The following is an 18,961-nucleotide window of genomic DNA, read 5'->3' on the forward strand; positions in this document are numbered from 1 at the left end:
ATTTCTGAGAATTTTAGAATATCCAATTCTATAAGCATCAGCCTTTAATTTTAACAATACCATCTGGAGGTAGAAAATTATACATATATAGGCACACGTAGGCAGACACAGAGAACAGTTGGATCCAAATTTTGTTTCTGAGGAATTTACAATTTATATCTGTCCTTGACAAGTCAAATTCCAAATGACCTTCCCGCATTTAAAATAAGGACAGTGATTTTTAATACCTCAAATAATTGGGTTGATACGTACAGGACATAGTAGGTTGATCTATTTCTCTAAATATTTTGCTTCTCTCTCTCTCTCTCTCTCTCTCTCTCTCTCTCTCTCTCTCTCTCTCTCTCTTTCTCTCTCTCATATTCTCCCTCCCTCCTTCCCTCCCTCCCCCCACCTCTTTTCCTCCCCTACTTCCCCTCTCCCTCTCCCTCTCCTTAATCTTTTTACATAGTTTTACTTTGGCTTAGGGGAGAAGGCCTTTTTAAGTTCCCAGTCTTTAATAGGTTTTTTTTCTCCATTCATTCTTCCTAATTTTATAGCCAGCCTTTTCTAATTGTGTGCACAAATGATTAACTTAGATGTATCAAAAAACTGTCATTTTGGCCATCATTATTAATGGGAGGCTGACTGTCATGGGGCTTGTTGGCCTTAGAGTCGTGATTTCCCATGTTAGTTTTGAGTTCTGTAGAGCACTTCTCCAACTGTTTTGGCACCAGGGACCGGTGCTCCTATGATACTAAAGCCTGATGATCTGAGGTAGAGTTGAGATGGTGGTGCTAGCGCTGGAGAGTGGCTGCAAATACAGATGAAGCTTCCCCTCACTTGCCCTCTGCTCATCTTCTGCTGTGCGATTCAGTTCCTAACAGGCCACTGACCGGTACCACTCCATGGCCCAGGAGGTTGGGGACCCCTGCTGTAGAGTCTGAACAAAGTTCTAGGGGAAACCAGCCTTTACGTGTCTTTGGATGAGCTAAATACAGTGGATATCCCCATAGGACTGCTTTATGTCCTAGAGGAAATTTTTCTTCAGGCAACCCCACAAAGATTCATAGTCACCTAAGAATACCCGAGCAAGGGCCACCGAGAGCTCACTAGTGCCGGAACCATGATGCTTTCCAAGGCACAGGACCCTCTATCAGTCTCCTCTCTCAGAGTAAAACCATTCTGGGTGCCCTGCCCTTCTCTCTGGGGTTCCAGCCAGCTTCTCAGGAATCAGCTGTGTCACCGCACTAGATGACTCCCAGGACCCATTTCTGCCACTCGAGATTCAGGGATCTGAAGACTGTTGTCATCCCATCGGCTATTCGTTAGGAAAGCAAGTGTCCTTTCTTTTTCAGAGCTAAAAAGAGTTTAGTCTCTCATTTATCCAGCAAAGATTTTGTTCAGACTCTCAGTAAGCAATCCAATTAAAAAGCCAAAATTAAAAGCAGCAATCCATTTTTTTCCTTTCCCTGTTTTATCTCAACCTTATCCACCTCTAGGATTTTCTAAGAACAGCTCAAATAAATTCATGGCCTGCTCCTTAAAGCAAGGAGGCCCAGGATTCCCAGAGAGACTTAGTACAGTTCACTTGAGGTGAAGTGGGGAGCTGGTGGGGCACGATGCACCCTTGCTGGAACCAGGCACTAGGTCCCTGTCTACATGGTGGTCCTGTGTGGCTTCTTTAGAATCCTGCCAACTACTCCAAGACATTGTTGATGTAAGGAACATCCAAACCTGTAGAGAATTTTCATAAGAGTTTATTTAAGCCAAACTGACGACATATGCCAGGTAAGAAGATCTCAAATGCTCCAACCTTGTTAAACTTTGATAAGTCCTTCTTTCTGCCCTTTGATCGAGAAGTGCAAACCTCTGAGTGGTTCTGGCTTCTGACCCAGCCAGGCTAATGAAACATCTTAAGTAAAATTTTTGGTTTTCTCTTCAGGGATGCTAACAGAAGCCTTGGAGTTTTTTGGAGAACTATTTTTTATGAAAGAGGTTGATTTAGCTAGCTCCTTTTGAGCACCACTAGCATGCTTTTGCTAAGCTGAAAATATCAAAATTATGTACTATTAAAATATTTGCGTTTGGTTTATATTTTATATAGAAGCTAAGCTAACTATTTCTTCTTAAAGCAAGACATAGTTTAGCTGGTAGACCATCACCAGATGTACATGTGGAAAAAAAATCATCTCTAAATCAACAGTAATTTAGGGAAAAAAATAAGTGGAAACTTATATGGTGAAGGCTTGTGTCGTTCTGAGAATTAGAACAAAAACGAACTAGTTTCTAAGAATGTCAATCAATAAAAAGCCTGACATATTGGAAATTAAGCAGTCTTTTAAGAACGTTCTAAACCGTCTACCTGTCACTTCATTGTTGTACTTGTGGCTCATTTCCTAAGATATAGTCATTAGCGTCATCAGATAGTTAAAAGGTTGTGTTTGTTTTGCTCTGTTTGTTCTTTACTTGTAAATTATAAAACACACACCTAGTATTTTCCAGCTAAGTCACTGAAGCAGTTTGTCTAGATGACACTGTGATATGAGTTTGTTCTTATTAAAGCTTCACTTTTCCTATGAGGAGAGAGCACATTACTTCTCCTAATGGAACCCCCAGAGTTTCTTCCATTTTCCATGAGCCTCTTCATTTCTTCTTTTTCTCATGATAACTGTCTCCAAACTCTTTTTAAGAGTTTCTAGTTGACAGTTTTAAATCCACAAATTTTACAGGCACTTCAGGTTGTAGTTATGTAAATGTGCTAAATTTAATGGATCTGATTTGATAATTTTGTGATTTTTTTTCCTATCTGTGCTAAATACAGAATATTTAAAATATTATATACACCTAATTTGTGAGGTTTTTGCTGAAGGAATCGGTCCAAGTTTTATTGTTTTTAGTTCTCAAAATGCCCAGTACATAATTGGGTACTCAGATGAGGGCTGCCATGGCTAAAAGTGAGTAGTTAACGTAAATGAATATATTTCAGTCAGCTTAGTTATTTTTAAGAATAATAAATAATAAAAGTACCCATTTTTGCTGTGAATCACTAAATTGACAATGGCATATCTTCTGAGTATTTAATATTAATGTCTCGAAACAAGTGTTTTATGCACATTTTAAGTATATGAACTATGCTTATTAATAACTTATTGCACATAGATTGATGTGGAATTCCTTTAGGGAGAACAGAGTGTCAGGTACTAAGTGGTGTGGCTTGAAGAAGGCCCATGTCAGATGAGCCCCTCACTTCTTTCCCAGTGAGAGCACCAAGTGGACTCTTTCGGAGCGAAGTGCTTATGCAGTTGGTTACAGAGTTTTGCTTGGGCTCCCCTATGATATGGTGACTGTGTTATTTCTTTGCCCTCATACTGTATTTTCATGAGTATATTAGGAACTTGGCAAAAATAAATGCAACTAACAAATGGTCTTGCCCAGTAATTGTTGAGAATGCACAAGAAGTGCAAGAGAGAAAAGGCAAAATAGAAAAGGAGATTTGGGTGATATGACATTTGGGTGAATAGAAAATATTTTTTTATTCAAGTTTTATTCTCCAGTGGTTGCAAAATAAGTATATCATGTTTGTACTAGGGTGAAATTTTTGAAAGGGGCATAGAAGAGTCAGTAGCTTAAGAAGGATGCAAGGATGCATGACATCTGGTCTGTAAAACTTGAATGTGGCTATCGAGACAGCTGTTTCCTCAGGCTGTAATGGGTGCTAATAAGTATTTTTAAAGTGATAGTGGCACCGCCCGCAGAGGCTTTGTTCCTTGTGAGCTTTGCTCCCTGAGTTCATTTATTTCTCCACAGGCTTCATCTTCCTATTTCACAAGAAAAGACATATTCTTCAGGATCATTGTTAGTACTGGCTGAAAGAGCAAGGGAAGGGATGTAACCTGGTATTTTGATATTTAAGGGCGGATATCAGTTTGAAATTATGAATTAAAAATAAAAGACTTTCTTACCAAGAAGGCAGAGCACACTTGTTGGTTTTGGTTGTTGGAGAGGAGTTGCAGTATGGCCTTAAAGCACTCCTGTGAAATCATTTGTTAGTTGTGCCCAGCATCCATTTACTTATTTATGTTGTAAAATGAAATAGAGTAGAGTAGAAAATGTGAATACACTACACATACACACATGGTAAAACACGGACACATTTTCAACTTTTTTTTTTTTTTTTTAGTAATAACAAATTCTGTTAACTCTTGTTCAGTCTGAATTTAGCTTATGTATTTTTTAAAATTTTTTCAATTACACTTGACATTCATTATTATAGTAGTTTCAGGAGTATAGCATAGTAGTTAGACATTTATATAATTTGCAAAGTAATCCCCCCTATAGGCCTAGTACCCACCTGGCACTATACCTACTTATTATAATATTATTGACTATATTCCCTATGCTGCACTTTACATCCCTGTAACTATTTTGTAAGTGCCAAATTGAATTCCTTAATCCTTTCACCTTTTTCACGCAGCCCACTAACCCATCTCCCAACTGGCACTGTCTGTTCCTTGTTTCTATAAGTCTTTTTTCTGTTTTGTTTATTTTGTTTTTTAGATTCCACATATAAGTGAAATCACATAGTATTCGTCTTTTTCTATCTGACTTATTTCACTTAGCATATTACCTTCTAGGTCCATCCATGTTGTTGCAAATGGTAAGGTTTCATTCTTTTTTATGGCTGAGTAATTTTCCATTGTATATATAGTAACATATTTTTTTCATTAAAATTTTGTTTCTGAATATGTGTGCATATGTATTTAAATGTGTGTATGCACACACAACATCACACAGGTACACTGGGCTGAAATATACAATTTATTTGGTACTATAAATTATGATCAGAATGTTTGAAAAATGTTGGTTTTAGAGCATTGTCTTTGGATCTTGCATGTAAAAATTCAAATTCCCCTAGCTCTAGTAGATGTTGTCAGTGGGCCCCTTTGGTGAGTTAACTTTCTCTGTGTTTCTTCCAGTCTTCCTTGTTGGGAGGAGTTAATGAGATGGAGTATACAGAGCACCTGGCCTAAACACCAGGTGACACATTTTACTTCCCTGCATCCTCCCCTTCTCCTTAAGAACAGCCAAGATGTGCTGTCATTCCATGTGTCCAGACCTATTGAGTTCTCTTTCCTTTCTTCCTTGCCCGGAAGCCAGTTCTTTTCTGAATTCAGAATCTCAGCGCTATCTTTCTAGTCACCAAGATCACATTTGTCTCTTCTCTATTTGTCTACTTGCTTTCTATATTCCCTTTTCATTTTTCTTCTACCACTTTTTATCATGGCCAAAGGGCTTGGTTTTTATAGCCATTATCTTTGGGTTAAGAAACCAGAAAAAATTTTTTTCATTTCTTTTTTTTTTTAAATTTATCTGTCTCAGTGTTCCTCTTCCACTGTTAAGAAAAAAATATATATATATATATTTGGGAACTGAGAATGCTACACTCTGTAACTTTAAGCCTATGCCACTCAGTGGGGTCCATAGATGAGAGGTGATCCACACATTGTTTTCGGTCTGCGACCAATATAGAAATCGAGAGCTAGTCTTTAGAAATTTTTATAGAAATTTGACAGAGTAATTTTATGTTTATTTAATCTAATAACATATTTAGGCTTGCATTTTGCATGTCTTTTAATTTCCTTTATCTAGAAATTCACATTTATTGTGTTTTGCATAAATTTGGTCTGAGATGCATCAGAAATTTTAAAAACTACTCCTTTATCATAGATTGTTTGAGAAGTTCTGCTCTAGATAACTTAATTATTATAAGTGATGTATCTAAATAGATCACAAGGAACAGAAACAAGCGTGTAAACTAGAGTCATGACATATGACGGCAAAGATGGAACTTGTAAACTTTTTATGTAACTATTGGATCTTAAGTTCAGAAATTTGAAGGCATAGTCATAGAGGAAAAAATTAAGACAAAACAGCCAAAGAGAGAGAAAGACCAGTGATCTGTGTGCTTTTACTAAAACTAAAAGGCTTAAAAAGTAAATTTTATAATGGCTTTAAAGTTCATAAAATGATGCTTCTCTGTCAGCCCAAGTATTTAATTACACACGTAATTCTTCCTGTGGGATGACAGAAAATGCTGCCTTTTCTGTTGTGTACACAAAGTTTCTCAAATGTAGGAAGAGAATTCATAGTCTCCCCAGCCTTTACAAATCTAGAGCCTCTACCACACCAATGCAAATTTTAATGATGGGGTAGAAGGGAATAACTAATTATATGTAGTTATTGCTGCTGTCACAAACAATGATGGAAGATAGTCTAATCAAAAGCATTTGCCAGTGGATATGATTAAGGTAAATTTAATTTACCCAAAGATTCAAGAATGTGAATATTGCATGTTCTCATAACAGCGTTTTTCTTTTCAAAGAAATGAAAATAATTATTCTTAAAGACCTTCAAAGTCTGCATGTAAAGACTGTCCCTTTTGAAACCAACTACATTACGTGGGGTTTTTTTCATTTGCCTGCAATGTTATATTCTCTATTTCCATACTAGTGATTTAAGAACATTTTGTTATCTGAACATAAACAGAATTTCTATGCTAATTTGAATTCTGATTTCTTTATTTGCCCAGTTGGAGTGTTTTTTGTGGGGGAAAAAAAATTGAAGTAAGGAAATACTTATCAAGGGAGACCCAATTACTCTTTGAAAATTCATTTCCTCACTGTCAAAACATTGAAGTAGAAGGTAAAAATTAAACATTCAGCCATATAGGGATATTTAACAAAACAGGCAGTCTAAAATTGAATATAAATGTTTTGAATTCTTTAAACACCCAGCTGGTGAGTTGACTTTGCTTTCATAGTAGATAGGTGATAAATTCAAACAATTAAAAGGCATCCCTTTCTTCTTACCTGCCATCACTTTATGCACAACTGGGAATTTACACCAGGATTCTTGGTTGCTAGACTATGCTAAACATAAATGTTCACACTTTCTGCTATAAACTCACTTTAATATAATAGTGCACCACTGTTTTGGCTGAATGTTATCTTCTATACTTTGAAGTCAAGAAGTAAATTCTCTATGGCCACAAAGAGAAATAAAACTCCCCTTCCCAAAGCTTAAATGTAGCGGCAGGATTAACTGAATCAAATAATTCATTAAGCTTTGTAATACTTCAATACTAATGTTCCTCTCTCATAAACAAAGTAAACTTAAAAATTATCACTTAGGTAAAATAGAATAAGATCCAGGAAGGTTGTAAAGTGGACAGGTGGAAATGTATAGAGACAAATGCTAAAGAATTGCAGAAAATTTAGAGATGTCATGTATTTAGGAGATATGAGGAAACAAAATAATCATAATGATAATCACAAACATTTTTTGAGCTTGTGCTACGTGACAAGCATTGTTCTTTGCATCTTTATTTGCATTCATTATTAATTGTGGGAGCTGCATAGAAAAACCAATTGAAAGGCTCTGGAAGAAGATAAAAAGGGGACCACTCAGGAGCATCTGAGAGTACAGGTACTCAGTAAAGAGAGCCTTTTTATGTGTTCGGACAGCAGAGTGATGCTCAGTTGGTTTCTGGACAATTTGGAAGAGGGATAACTTTGCCTGTAGCTGTGGAGGCAGCCCAGATGGGGTAGATAGAGCAGGCGCTTCCACCAACATCACACACGTGTACTTGAAACATCTCCAACTAATTTTGCAGGATCAAACACTGAATAATAGATCTTGTGAGAAAAATGGGGTTGGGGCAGACCACTCACAACCAATGCAGCTTTGTAACCAGAGAACCAATAAAAACATTAACAACCCTAATAAACATACTGGCCCTATTAACTCCCATCTGGCATTTAGAATCCCAGTGAATCCAACCTGAGCCCTGTACCCTAGGACTTCAGCCTCCCCCTTCTCACTAGAGAGGTCCTTGCAGTCATTCCCTTCTAATACAGACCACTTTGTGCTGAGTTAAAATTATGATCTCGGGTTTGTCTTCTTCATCAGCCCGTTTTCTCTCCTTTTTAAACTCAAGAGGGGAGCAGAAGCTTCACAGTTTCTTCATCCGTTCTCACAGTTTCCCAGTCAGCTTAACAGAGTAAAAGAGGAATGACTCTTGAAACCACTAAACTTGACACTTCTTACACTAAACGAAGATACTTCTGCAGCATTTTTAGCTTTGTTTAAAAGCCATCACATAGCCTTTTATTTGAGAGAAAATTTGCCACTATCACTCTAAAGCTTTAATGTTCTACAAAAAATCACACATAAACCAAAGGGACTTCTGTGTTATATGGATGTCACTCCCCTATTTGTTAATCCCATTTGAGCTAATCTGCATTACAGAAGCATGCCATGTAACAAAACGAACTGTGTTCTGGCTCAAAAGGGGGGGAAAAGAGAAAGTATAAAAATTAGAATCATTTGAGTATTTGTAACTTAGAATGTCATCTTGACCTCATAGAGCATTTTATGCTGAAATGGAGCATACTGGAGTATTTCAGGATAGACTGTGTAGCTAGGAAAACAGTATTTTAGGGAACCCTGCTGATTTCTTGAACAGTGTGGTAGGAAGTTACCAAGTTTATACCAACCTGTGAAAACAGTCTCCGTATCAGCTTCATCCAAGTATTTAAGACATCCCAGGATTTGAGAAATATGGCCTTTTGCCATCCTTTGCATATTGTCATGTTTGCCACCCATGACTGCCCAAGTTTAACTGATGAGAATACTGCAAGAAATGATATTCTTGGCAGCGTGGCAATACTAAAGATTTTGGCAATTCAGAGTTGGCCTCAAGGCCAGGTCAGGCCTCAGTATACATTGTAGCTCTGTTGCAGATAACAGAGTCCCAAACAATTGAGTATAGAATAAATCTGCTTTTATCTTACTAAGAGCGGGAAAGTACAATTTTAACTCATGTTATAAATACCAAAAGCCTACTTTTAGATTTGTGATCAGGCTGGTCAATCTTGTGTATTTTGAAGATTTTTTTTTTTTTTTCTTTTAATGTCAGTAACTCAAGGAAATCCTGTTTGAATAAGGTCCAAGATCATAATAGCTTTGTAAAAAAATATGAAATCTATTATTCGGTTTTTTAAAAGAAATTTTAATTTTAAAGTTTTACATTTTGTAGAATATAGCGAACCCAAATTATTTCAATGACATTCTCTTGCCACTTGTTCCCTTTCCCTGTCCGCAACTCTTTCTTAAGTCACATTTACAGTTCTTTCTTATTACTGGAATATATGTTCCGTGGATAACCCTTTCCTTGTGGCTTGGCTTTCATATTTTCAGGTACATAACATTCATCTCTTGAAAAATTGCTCCATTTTCAAATAGCTACTATAATTTTCCTTCCCTTTTCTGAAAGGGTTTGTTTTCTTCATAATGCTCAAATGGCACATGAAGAAACATGGGGTTACTGAAGTGAGACAGGATGAATAATGGGTGGGAAACTCAGATGCCCAAAGTTCTGGTTTTGCCACTAACTCATCCTAAAACCTGGATAAGCTGCTTCCTTATCTTTCCGTGACTCAATTCCTATTTATGTTAAATGGCATTAACACTAGCTCACCTTATATAGGGACGTATGAGAGTAACAGCCACACGCAAACATTTTATAATACTGATCCCTTAACAATAGCCTATTAATTTATAAAAGATATATCTACATTTATTATTATTATTTTATTTAGCCCTCATAATAATTCTCTGGGAAAAGTTGTCTTCTCATTTTGCTGTTTTAGACATGATAAAAATTCTACACTTTTTCTAGTGTTTGTATGTATGTTTACAGATGTATATGGTGTATATTAAAATATATATACCTACAAATATACAAACACACATCTCCTTGGAAATATGGTTCACAATGAGGGGAGTTTTAAAAGGAATACTCAGTAGTCTCAGTCAGTAGAAATCATGAGTCCATCTGTTGCTGGAAAGCTCAGCTCTCCTGTTACCAGGTTCTTGTCTTACTCTGTGAGAAAGAATTCAAAGGCATGATGAATAGTAAGCAGGAAAGTACAACGTTTATTAAACGCAAGTACACTCGAGATAGAGGGAATGTGGTCTTCCTACAGAGAGAGAGAGAAAGGAGAGAGAGGACGGAGACAGGAGAGCAGGAGAGTCACAGCAAAATGGCTGATTATAAACTTTTTGTAATCCCTGGAGGCAGAACCTGGGAAAATGTGGTTCCGATTTAGCCTTGTTGTCTCATCCCAGTAAGCAGGGGGCTCAGTTTCCTGCTTTTTCTTCCTCATATGGTGTTTCCAGAACTTTCGTGGCATCAGGTGCATGATGAGAGCTGTAATATTTGCGATGCAAATGATATTTTAATGATATTATAATTAGCCAAAGGTCATGCCCTAGCCAAAGGTGGTGTTTAGGCAGGAAAAGGCCAGTTTTGGCTTATTCCTTCTTGCCGGGACTAAAACATGGGGAGTTCTAAAGAAAAGAAAAATTTCTGGAACTATATCCTGTAGGGGGAGGGAGTGTCGCTGCACTACCTGTCCTGCCTCACAATCACACCTGAGTAGTATTTTATTTTTCATCTTCATATTTCAGATTTAAGTGTACTTCCTCCTCAGAGTTTGAATACATTTTTTTTCTCTGCTAAAGATATATTTTCCTTTTCATTTTAGAACATTTTGCTTTTATCTTTCTTTATGCGATAAATAAAATTTATATAATTATTCTATTGCCATTTCTGTTGATCTTAGATATAGGGAGGACCCAAGTGATACAGTTGATTCCAGGGTATCTGACAAGCTTGAATCCGTCTGGAAACTCTGCAGCACTCATAGATGAATTAGTGCCATAGCTGTAAAGATACAAAAAAGCTCATAAGAACTTCTGAGAATAGCCATCCTCCAGTTGGCACAATGATTGCATCAGAATGCTCAGACATAACCCCTGTCATGAAAACAGCCCCACTGCCACAAAGCCAGTTGTCACAGCAATGGGAGAGGGATGATGGTGCTGAACTGCAAGAATCAGATTACACTGACAACGGGGAGCATCATAGGGCCAATAAAATTTTCTAAGTAGACCAATCTATTATCTTTCTATAGGTTATACGAGAACTTACAGTGGTCGTGATTTCCAGATGGTGATATTATTAAAACATAGTGTTGTCCAGTAGAGCTTTCTGAAGTGAGGGAAGGTGTCAGTATTTGTGTTGTCCAATATGGTAGCAACTAGCCACATGTGACTATCGAGTACTTGAAATGCAACTGCGTGACTGAGGAACTAAACTTTTAATGTTATGGAACTTTAATTAATTTTAGTTTAAATAGCCACATGCGGCTAGTGACTACCAGATTGATCAGTGCACGTCTGCATATTACTTAGGAGACTAATTGCAATGATGCCAAGAGAATTGTCCATTTACTTATCTTGAGAATACTTCGGGACGTAAAGGCATGAAAGAGATGGATTTTCAAAGCCTGAGTATTTGTGGAATTGCAGGATCTGCCCAGGTGAATGATAGTTACATTTCAGAAATGACTGGAAAGTTATGTTTCGGGTTGTGACTCTCATCTGATTTCTTTTTCACAGGCTCTTTCATGTTGGTGAACACCTCTGGGAGACCTGAGGGGCAGAGAGCCCACCTCCTCTTACCTCAGCTTAAGGAAAATGACACCCACTGCATTGACTTTCATTATTTTGTATCCAGCAAGAGTAATTCTGCTCCCGGGTTACTCAATGTCTATGTGAAGGTCAATAACGGGCCTTTGGGGAATCCTATCTGGAATATAACTGGAGACCCGACACGTACCTGGAACAGGGCAGAACTGGCCATTAGTACTTTTTGGCCTAACTTTTATCAGGTATGCTTTTTGTTTTCATTTCATGTTTTGATGCATCTTCTACCTTCTAAAAATATAGTTTTTATATCAGTATAACCAGAGAATGTATAAAAAGTGTTGGTATTTTTTATACCAATGTAAGGAAAGCTTTTGCTATTTAATAGGGAGTGTATTCAGGCTTTGTTTATAACTTAAGTTGAGAAAGGAGTAAAAAACATGATTTGAACTTGTTTATGTATATATTGGTTTAAGAAATTCAAAGCAGTAACCTGCAGCAGGGCAGGAAGTGCTATCTGCAAGGGTATTTTACTTTCTGTATTAAGTAAGCCATATTTGATTCAGGGAGACATAGCATTTGATTCTAAAAGAAGAAGCCCCTTTTCCCATGAGTGGACCTCAGGAGTAAATGAGTCATTAAGAAATGAGCCCTCATGGAGATCAGCTAATGAGGTGCAGATCTATGCTCCCACTCCTAAAAGCAATGGGAAGAAAATACCATGTGTAGGCTGCATCCTCATTATTCAGGGGCTGCTGTCATGGCTGCTCTTATTATAGATGTTCTCTTGAGACCCACATGGCCCCTGTTGAGTTGTCATTTAAAGTAACAAGGGTGGAGGCCCAGGAGCAGTTAAGAAGTGGTACAAAAGCAGTCCTGATGTCACATCCTGATTGTCGGAGAGTTGGAGAGTTCCTGTACCACTAGAGCATCCTGACTTGGGGTCAAAGGTGGGAGATGAGGGACAATGGCATTTGGTGCTCTTTTCCTTTTGTCCTAAGCACTTTTAAAAAGAACTTGATATCAAGAATACTCATTTTCAAGAGGATACATTAAGAGGACTGCAATATTTTGCTTCCTCTTTCTTAATGCCTTTGGCTCCTTCAGGAGCCAACTGGAATGTGTATCCAGGATCATTGCTCATGTTTAATTGAGGGGCTCAGCTAGGCTCAGGTTAGGGAAAGGTGAGTCTTCTCAAGAGCTGTTTGTCGTCTGAATGGCATGAACAGCACCCAGGAATCCATTCTGCAGATTTGATGTTTATTAAAAAAGATGCATCAATTCCTCTACCCCTGGATTTGATAATAGGAATAAATAGGCTGCGAATTTCCTGCTTTATTTATCTTTGTAACCTTGTACCTGTAACAGTTTCTAGTATTTAATAAGTGATAAATGTTCCTTGAATGGAAATGAAGGGGTAGTGAAAGCTCTGTTAGTTCACATTTACATTGTTAAAATCTTTATTTAGAGTACACTTTGGCAGTACATTTTAAAGGTGTTAAAAATTTAGATATGTCTAAATTTAGCAATCTACTGTTAGGAATTCATCCTAAGGAAATCATGAAGCGTGGTTGTAAATAATTAATTACAAGGATATTCATAGCAGTTTATTTATAATAATGAATAATCAAGAACAGTATTATTTCTAACAATAGGGGATTAGTTAATTTGTGCTACATCATATAAAAATAATTTTTGTAACCATTAAGAATAATACCATGGAGAACCATTTAATGATGAATTTGAGTTTATGTTGTTAAGTGGAAAAAAACTGTCTAAAGCTATATATTAAATCTCATTGTTTAAATTAAATATATATGTATATTTATGAATGTATGTGTGTATGGTATCTTTCCAGCTAGTGATTTGATTTTTTTCTTTTTGCCATATGCTATATTCTAAATTTTCCCCCATATACACATACTATTTTTACTTATAAAACGTCAAAGAGTAAAAACTAATTTTTCTTTTGGAGTGAAAATATTCTATTTAATAATAACCTTCTTTTTTTATAAATGTATGGTCTATCAGTGATATAATTCAAAAATATGACCTTTGGAGCAAGCTTAGTCTTTCATAGGATTAAAATGGAAGCAGGGAAAATGGGTTTGGCTAAGCTACACTTCAAAAGACTTTTATCGAGTAGATTAGGCTAAGAGCCTGAATGTTTTTAGAAACTACTCTTGGAGGAGACTTTCCAAAGTAGAGAAGGTCTGGGTCTGTGATGTTCCCACTGCCCCTCTGGAGCCTGCACTAGACTTATTCTTAGTCTCCAGGCATCCGCTAGATAGAGGCCAGTAAGACGACTTCTAGATAAGATCAGAAGGTATGTCCTGCTCACATGTGTCCTGATTTTTTCTCTTTCTTTTCGATGAGAACCCTCTTTCTAGCTTATAGATAGCTGCTTGCTCATCTTCTCTTTTGTGCTATATGGTCTTTCTTCACATGCAGAGAATGAGAGAGAGAGAGAGAGAGCGCGAGTGAGTGCGAGCCTTCTTATAAGGACAATAATATCATTATGGGGGCTCCATCTTCATGACCTCATGTACACCTAATTATCTCCCTAAGCCTCCATCTCCAAATATCAAAACTTTGCGGGCTAGGGCTTCAACATATAAATTTGGAAGGGGGAACACAACATTTAATTTAGTTCATTAGCAGCCTTTGGCACACCTAGCCCAGACTGTCAAAATTAAAGGAATGATTTAATTTATAAAGTCTTAGGAGATCAGCCTTTCAAAAGGAATTATCAAACTATATTGAAAGAAGGGTAGTCCTGTATACTAGAACATTGTTGTTTTCAATTAATCCTTCCTTAATTGATTTCTTTTGAATAAAATATTCAGCCTTCCCAATTGTGAACCTCTGACCCCAGCCCCTAAGCCCTCACATTTCCCTCTGTGACTTCTCTCACATTACTAAGCAGTACATGATTTACCATATTGAACTGGAACTTAAGTCTTATTCTAGCTTTTTGGTTCACAGGGTGATTCATTAGGAATAGCTTCATACTTTGAATTTAAAGGTGGGCTTGTAGAAAGTCTTTAATATAGTGTTGCTAAATGTTTAAGAACCTGGTGACCAACATTTGTAAAGGGTTTGGATCCACCAAAAATGCAGCTGTTCATTTGTTTCATGAGCACTCCAACCAAGCATCAGCCTTGAAAGTTTTAAAGGCAAAGTTAAAGTAGTACTTCCCTCCCATTTTCCCTTTATCTGCTGGGTAGTAAACATACTGAAGTCATTACCCAAATAGTTAACGTAAGCTCTTAGGTAACTGACACTCTGTAGATGATACAAGAGAGGTGTCAACAGGAAACTTAAAAACACTGAGGGTTAGGCCTTAAAATCACCACATAAGATGTGAATGATGTTTCCCAGTTGGGATGAGAAAGATAAGCTGTATTAACAGGGATGAAGAAGAAGGAAAACACCTACCAAATCCTGTTTCCAGCCCTGGCCCAACATGTCAGCCCAATGTGAGGCGATCAGAAAATAAAGCCAGAAAAATAAGTTGTCTGTGTTCAGGCAGCACTGGCTGGGGCAGGGGATTTCCTGCTGCAGACTGAGGTCTTCAGCCTATGCGGCTGGCATACCCTTACTGAGGAGGTGGGCTGTCACATACTGATGCTCTTAAAAATGTGAACATGCATGAACTTCTGCTTTTAAGTTAATTTCCCATATAAACTTTTCTCTAAGGAACTCTGCACTAGTCTCGGGATGTGAGTCTACTTTAAGTGACCATTGCATTTCTAATTGCAAAATATAAAAAATATTTTTCTGGTGTCACATGTGCATGAATGTGTGTGACATTTTCTTTTATGAAAGTCAATATCCAACTGATGCATTCTTAGGATACAGATAGGCTGTCTGGAGCCCAAAGCTGAGGCTAAGACTGCTAAAGGAGGCAGTACCCTTGAGAGAACCCCTGTCAGTGCACAGGGATTCAGCTTCTCCCAGACATCACCTCTACATTAGTATTTGGGCTGCAAGATAAATTATCAAGATCTAAAAATTAATGTAAACAGACACTTAACATACTAGTATATCAAAATGATTTATATTATACAGTACCTTATTTCTATAAGACACTTTTGCACTTTATTAAGTAGTTTTGATATAATGAATTAAAATCAATGATTAACTCTTTTGAAGGAATTAAATAGTTTGAAAATGGACAGCATCGTAGTGTAGTAAAAGAATATATGTTTTGGATCAGATGGAATTGAAAATTTGCATATCAGCCCTCTTTACTTATAAGCTCAGGCAACTGATATAAACTTACTGGAACTCACTTCCTTAATTATAGGACAAGATATAAGACTGTGGATGGCATTAAGATGAAAGGAAAAGTGCATTTGCAATGGGCTAGCCTCTCAAATGGTGGTAGTTTATTGAGATTAAGATTTGTAAAAGACAGTAAAAAGGGAATTAGCTAATAGTTGAGTGCTTTCTCCTTGCTATGTCATTCCTTAAATGTGTTTTGTGAAATGGTAAAAAGTGTTTAATGAAAGTTTCAGGAACAAATCCTTTAGTGAAACATTGGATGAGAGGAGGTGAACCAAGTTCCTTTCCACCACAGTGGTCCAGAACCGCTGTCATGCAAAAGCATGAGGTGCGATTTCCTGAGGGTCCGTAGTATCAGCCTTATCTGGACTCCAGCTACATCATGGGGAGCAAGTGTTCTTGGAACACGGGTGGGCATTGCTGTGCTGGGCTCCTTGCATCTGTCTGGTCCCTCACCCTCCTGTACTTTTGTCAAAAATATCTATTTCTCCCTCAGTTTTGGCTGCAAAATACTGAAATGTTTTTCATCTGGGTTAGACTCTGTTTTGCAATTGTTGGATTTGGGGACATCCTTAATAAATCTAGTCATAACTATCCTGTGTGCTTTTGATAAACACAGCAGGTTTTCTCGGGCATCTCTTGTTTTCGCAGTCTTTCCCCTAATGCTATTTTTATTAAGCATTTATAGAGTTTTAAAATGTTTCTTTGCAGAGTAAAGTGTTCTTGCTACAGTAGTCTTTTTTTGTAGCTTTTCTTATTTATAGGAGAGTAGTATTCTATAGGTACAAATCACAATGTTAACCTGCACAGAATACAGCTAATTGTAGAGTAATTACTACTCATCAAAACATAAATTGTCAATTATTTGGAGATTAACACATATTTAATTCCTTAATTAATGTTTGTCCTAATTACTTCTACTTAGAACATGCCCCTCTGTTGGGCAGCAGCAGTGAGAAGTGAGAAGTTACTGCTACCTGCTTTCACCTGGGCATCTGGGCTATAGCACCTGCTTCTTTGATTTAGACCTTGACTTCCTACAATTTTAAGAATAGTAGTTTACTCTCACAAGCACCCTCTTGCTTTACTGTGCTGATGAAAAAAACAGATACCACTTTGAATCTGCTTCTTTCCCTCCTCTCTCCTTTCTCCCACCCCCACAAGTTTCCACCCGTCAATTTATGAGTTCATAACTCTGCATGCACCCAGAGAGGCCGCTGGAATCTCACGCTTGCTGCCTTTCTCCCTGATTTAAAACAGTGAGTCTGAATCCAGTCAGAGGCCAGGAAGACAGTGATCTAATATAGATGGTTGCTCTGAAAAGAGAAAAAGGCATAAGCGGACTTGAAATCCCCTCCCCCACACCTCTCAATAAAGGAGCTGGGCTGGGGGTCAGGTGGGCAGTGACAAGAGGGAATATGAGGATAAAGTCATGGATTGATGAGAGTCTTCTTGTTCTCTAGAGCTTCCCTGTTAAGACGAATTCCTTAGATGTACTGAAGTTCCTGGGAGAAGATGAGGGATAGATTCCTGAGCTGAGCCCCACTCAAAATTCTTTGTGCAGTGAGAACACAAAGAAGCTTGCCCTTTGGGGGAGGCTAAACCTAGATTTACCCTTTACCAGTCTGACATCTTTCTTGGTTAATGAGGAGATGAGGGAGTAGGAATGACTTAATCATACCCACCTCTTCACATTTAGTTCTAACCTTAACTTCCTGCACAGCCACCTAAGTTTCTTTGCTGTTTGCCTGCAGCCCACTTACTTTACTAGAATGTGATGTAAAGCCATCCTGAGAGAAAGTGGCTCTGCATTCATTTGCTGCTCAGAGACAGTGTTTTACAACTGAATAGGTGAGTGTTTTCCAAATTGTGGTCCCCAAATCCAAGGAACCTTAAAGAATTTTAGTCGACCAAATGGGAAGACACGCTGATTTAAATGAAGTTGAACACATTCTGTACTGCAAGCCGTTTTCTGAGCTGAGGTATGTTTCTGAATCTCCAGGAGAGACAAATAATGGGTGGAGGAGCCCAGCTGGAGTTTGGGCATCAGTTTAGGCTTTTGCAGAACATCTTTTGAGTCTAGTGTTCCCTGGAGCATACTTGGGAAATACTGATATGTCCTAATGGAAAAATAGAACATTCCCTGACTCCATAAATTTCTTAGCTTATGGCCCTTATTCCAAGTACAAGACAATTGAATTGCAGCATTCCTCTAGGATGACATGGGGAATTAGATGTGACAGTGAAATATAACTCTGTCTCAAGCAGGAAAGCTATTTTAAGCAGTCGCCCCTGTCCTCTGCATTTTGTGCTTTAAAAAGATGAACAGTGTATTTTAAGAATCAGTGGGGACACACCAGGCTGTCACTTTAGTATGTACCTAGAACTGCATTTAGAAAGTGGATCGATTCACGTGATGGTTTTTCATCTTGAAAGATAATATATTTTTTAATTTATTTATTTTAAACATAACCTACATGTCTAAGTTTTATTCTTACTATCTGATGATCACAGATAAGCGTGTCTTACTATCTGATGATCACAGATAAGTGTGTCTTCTGTGTTAACATACTCCTCTGTGGTCTGTTGCTTTTTGGTTATCAACATTTTTCTCTAAAACCTTCCTATGTTTTTTTTTTCTTTATCTTAATCTTCTTCCATATCTCATTTTTTAAAAATAGGATGAGTATTTGAGCTATAATTAGAAAAGATTAGAAAAGAACATTATTTTTTTCAAAAGTCAAAGGGAAAATTAAAAGTTAGGAAAGTCATGCTTATTGGTAGAAAAATCAGATGTAGTAATTTAAGAATAACTTAAATGAATAGGCATGACAAAGCATCGATATTTAACTTGTGAATCTTGTTGTTCTTTTGATGTTGGACAGGGCAGATTTCCCCAAGGGCGAGGGTCAGGGAGACCAAGCCCTGCACAGAGAGAAGAGGGTCCTTTGGCAGAGAATGTAAAAGAATTCAACATATGCCAAAGTTAGAATCAAAAGGAAGGCTTATTAGGAAAGGGGTAACACTCCACAGACAGAGTGTGGTCTCCTCTCAGAGGCAGAGACTAAGAGGGACCCTGAGAGACAAGGACAGTGAGAGAGACAAAGTAAAGAGTACCTAGAGGAAGACAGTGAGAGGGACAATG

General features: G+C 37.6%; 1 protein-coding gene across 1 annotated transcript in view; it reads left to right on the top strand.

The window, feature by feature from the left end:
- Positions 1-18,961, top strand: part of PTPRM (protein tyrosine phosphatase, receptor type M) — a 705,638-nt gene that overhangs the window by 246,412 nt on the left and 440,265 nt on the right. The window contains exon 3 of the mRNA XM_006920073.3: positions 11,503-11,774. Within this exon, the coding sequence (XP_006920135.2) occupies positions 11,503-11,774 (272 nt within the window). The remainder of the gene's footprint in view (positions 1-11,502; positions 11,775-18,961) is intronic.

Source organism: Pteropus alecto, unplaced genomic scaffold (assembly GCF_000325575.1).
Source record: "Pteropus alecto unplaced genomic scaffold, ASM32557v1 scaffold146, whole genome shotgun sequence".
Lineage (NCBI taxonomy): Eukaryota > Metazoa > Chordata > Mammalia > Chiroptera > Pteropodidae > Pteropus > Pteropus alecto.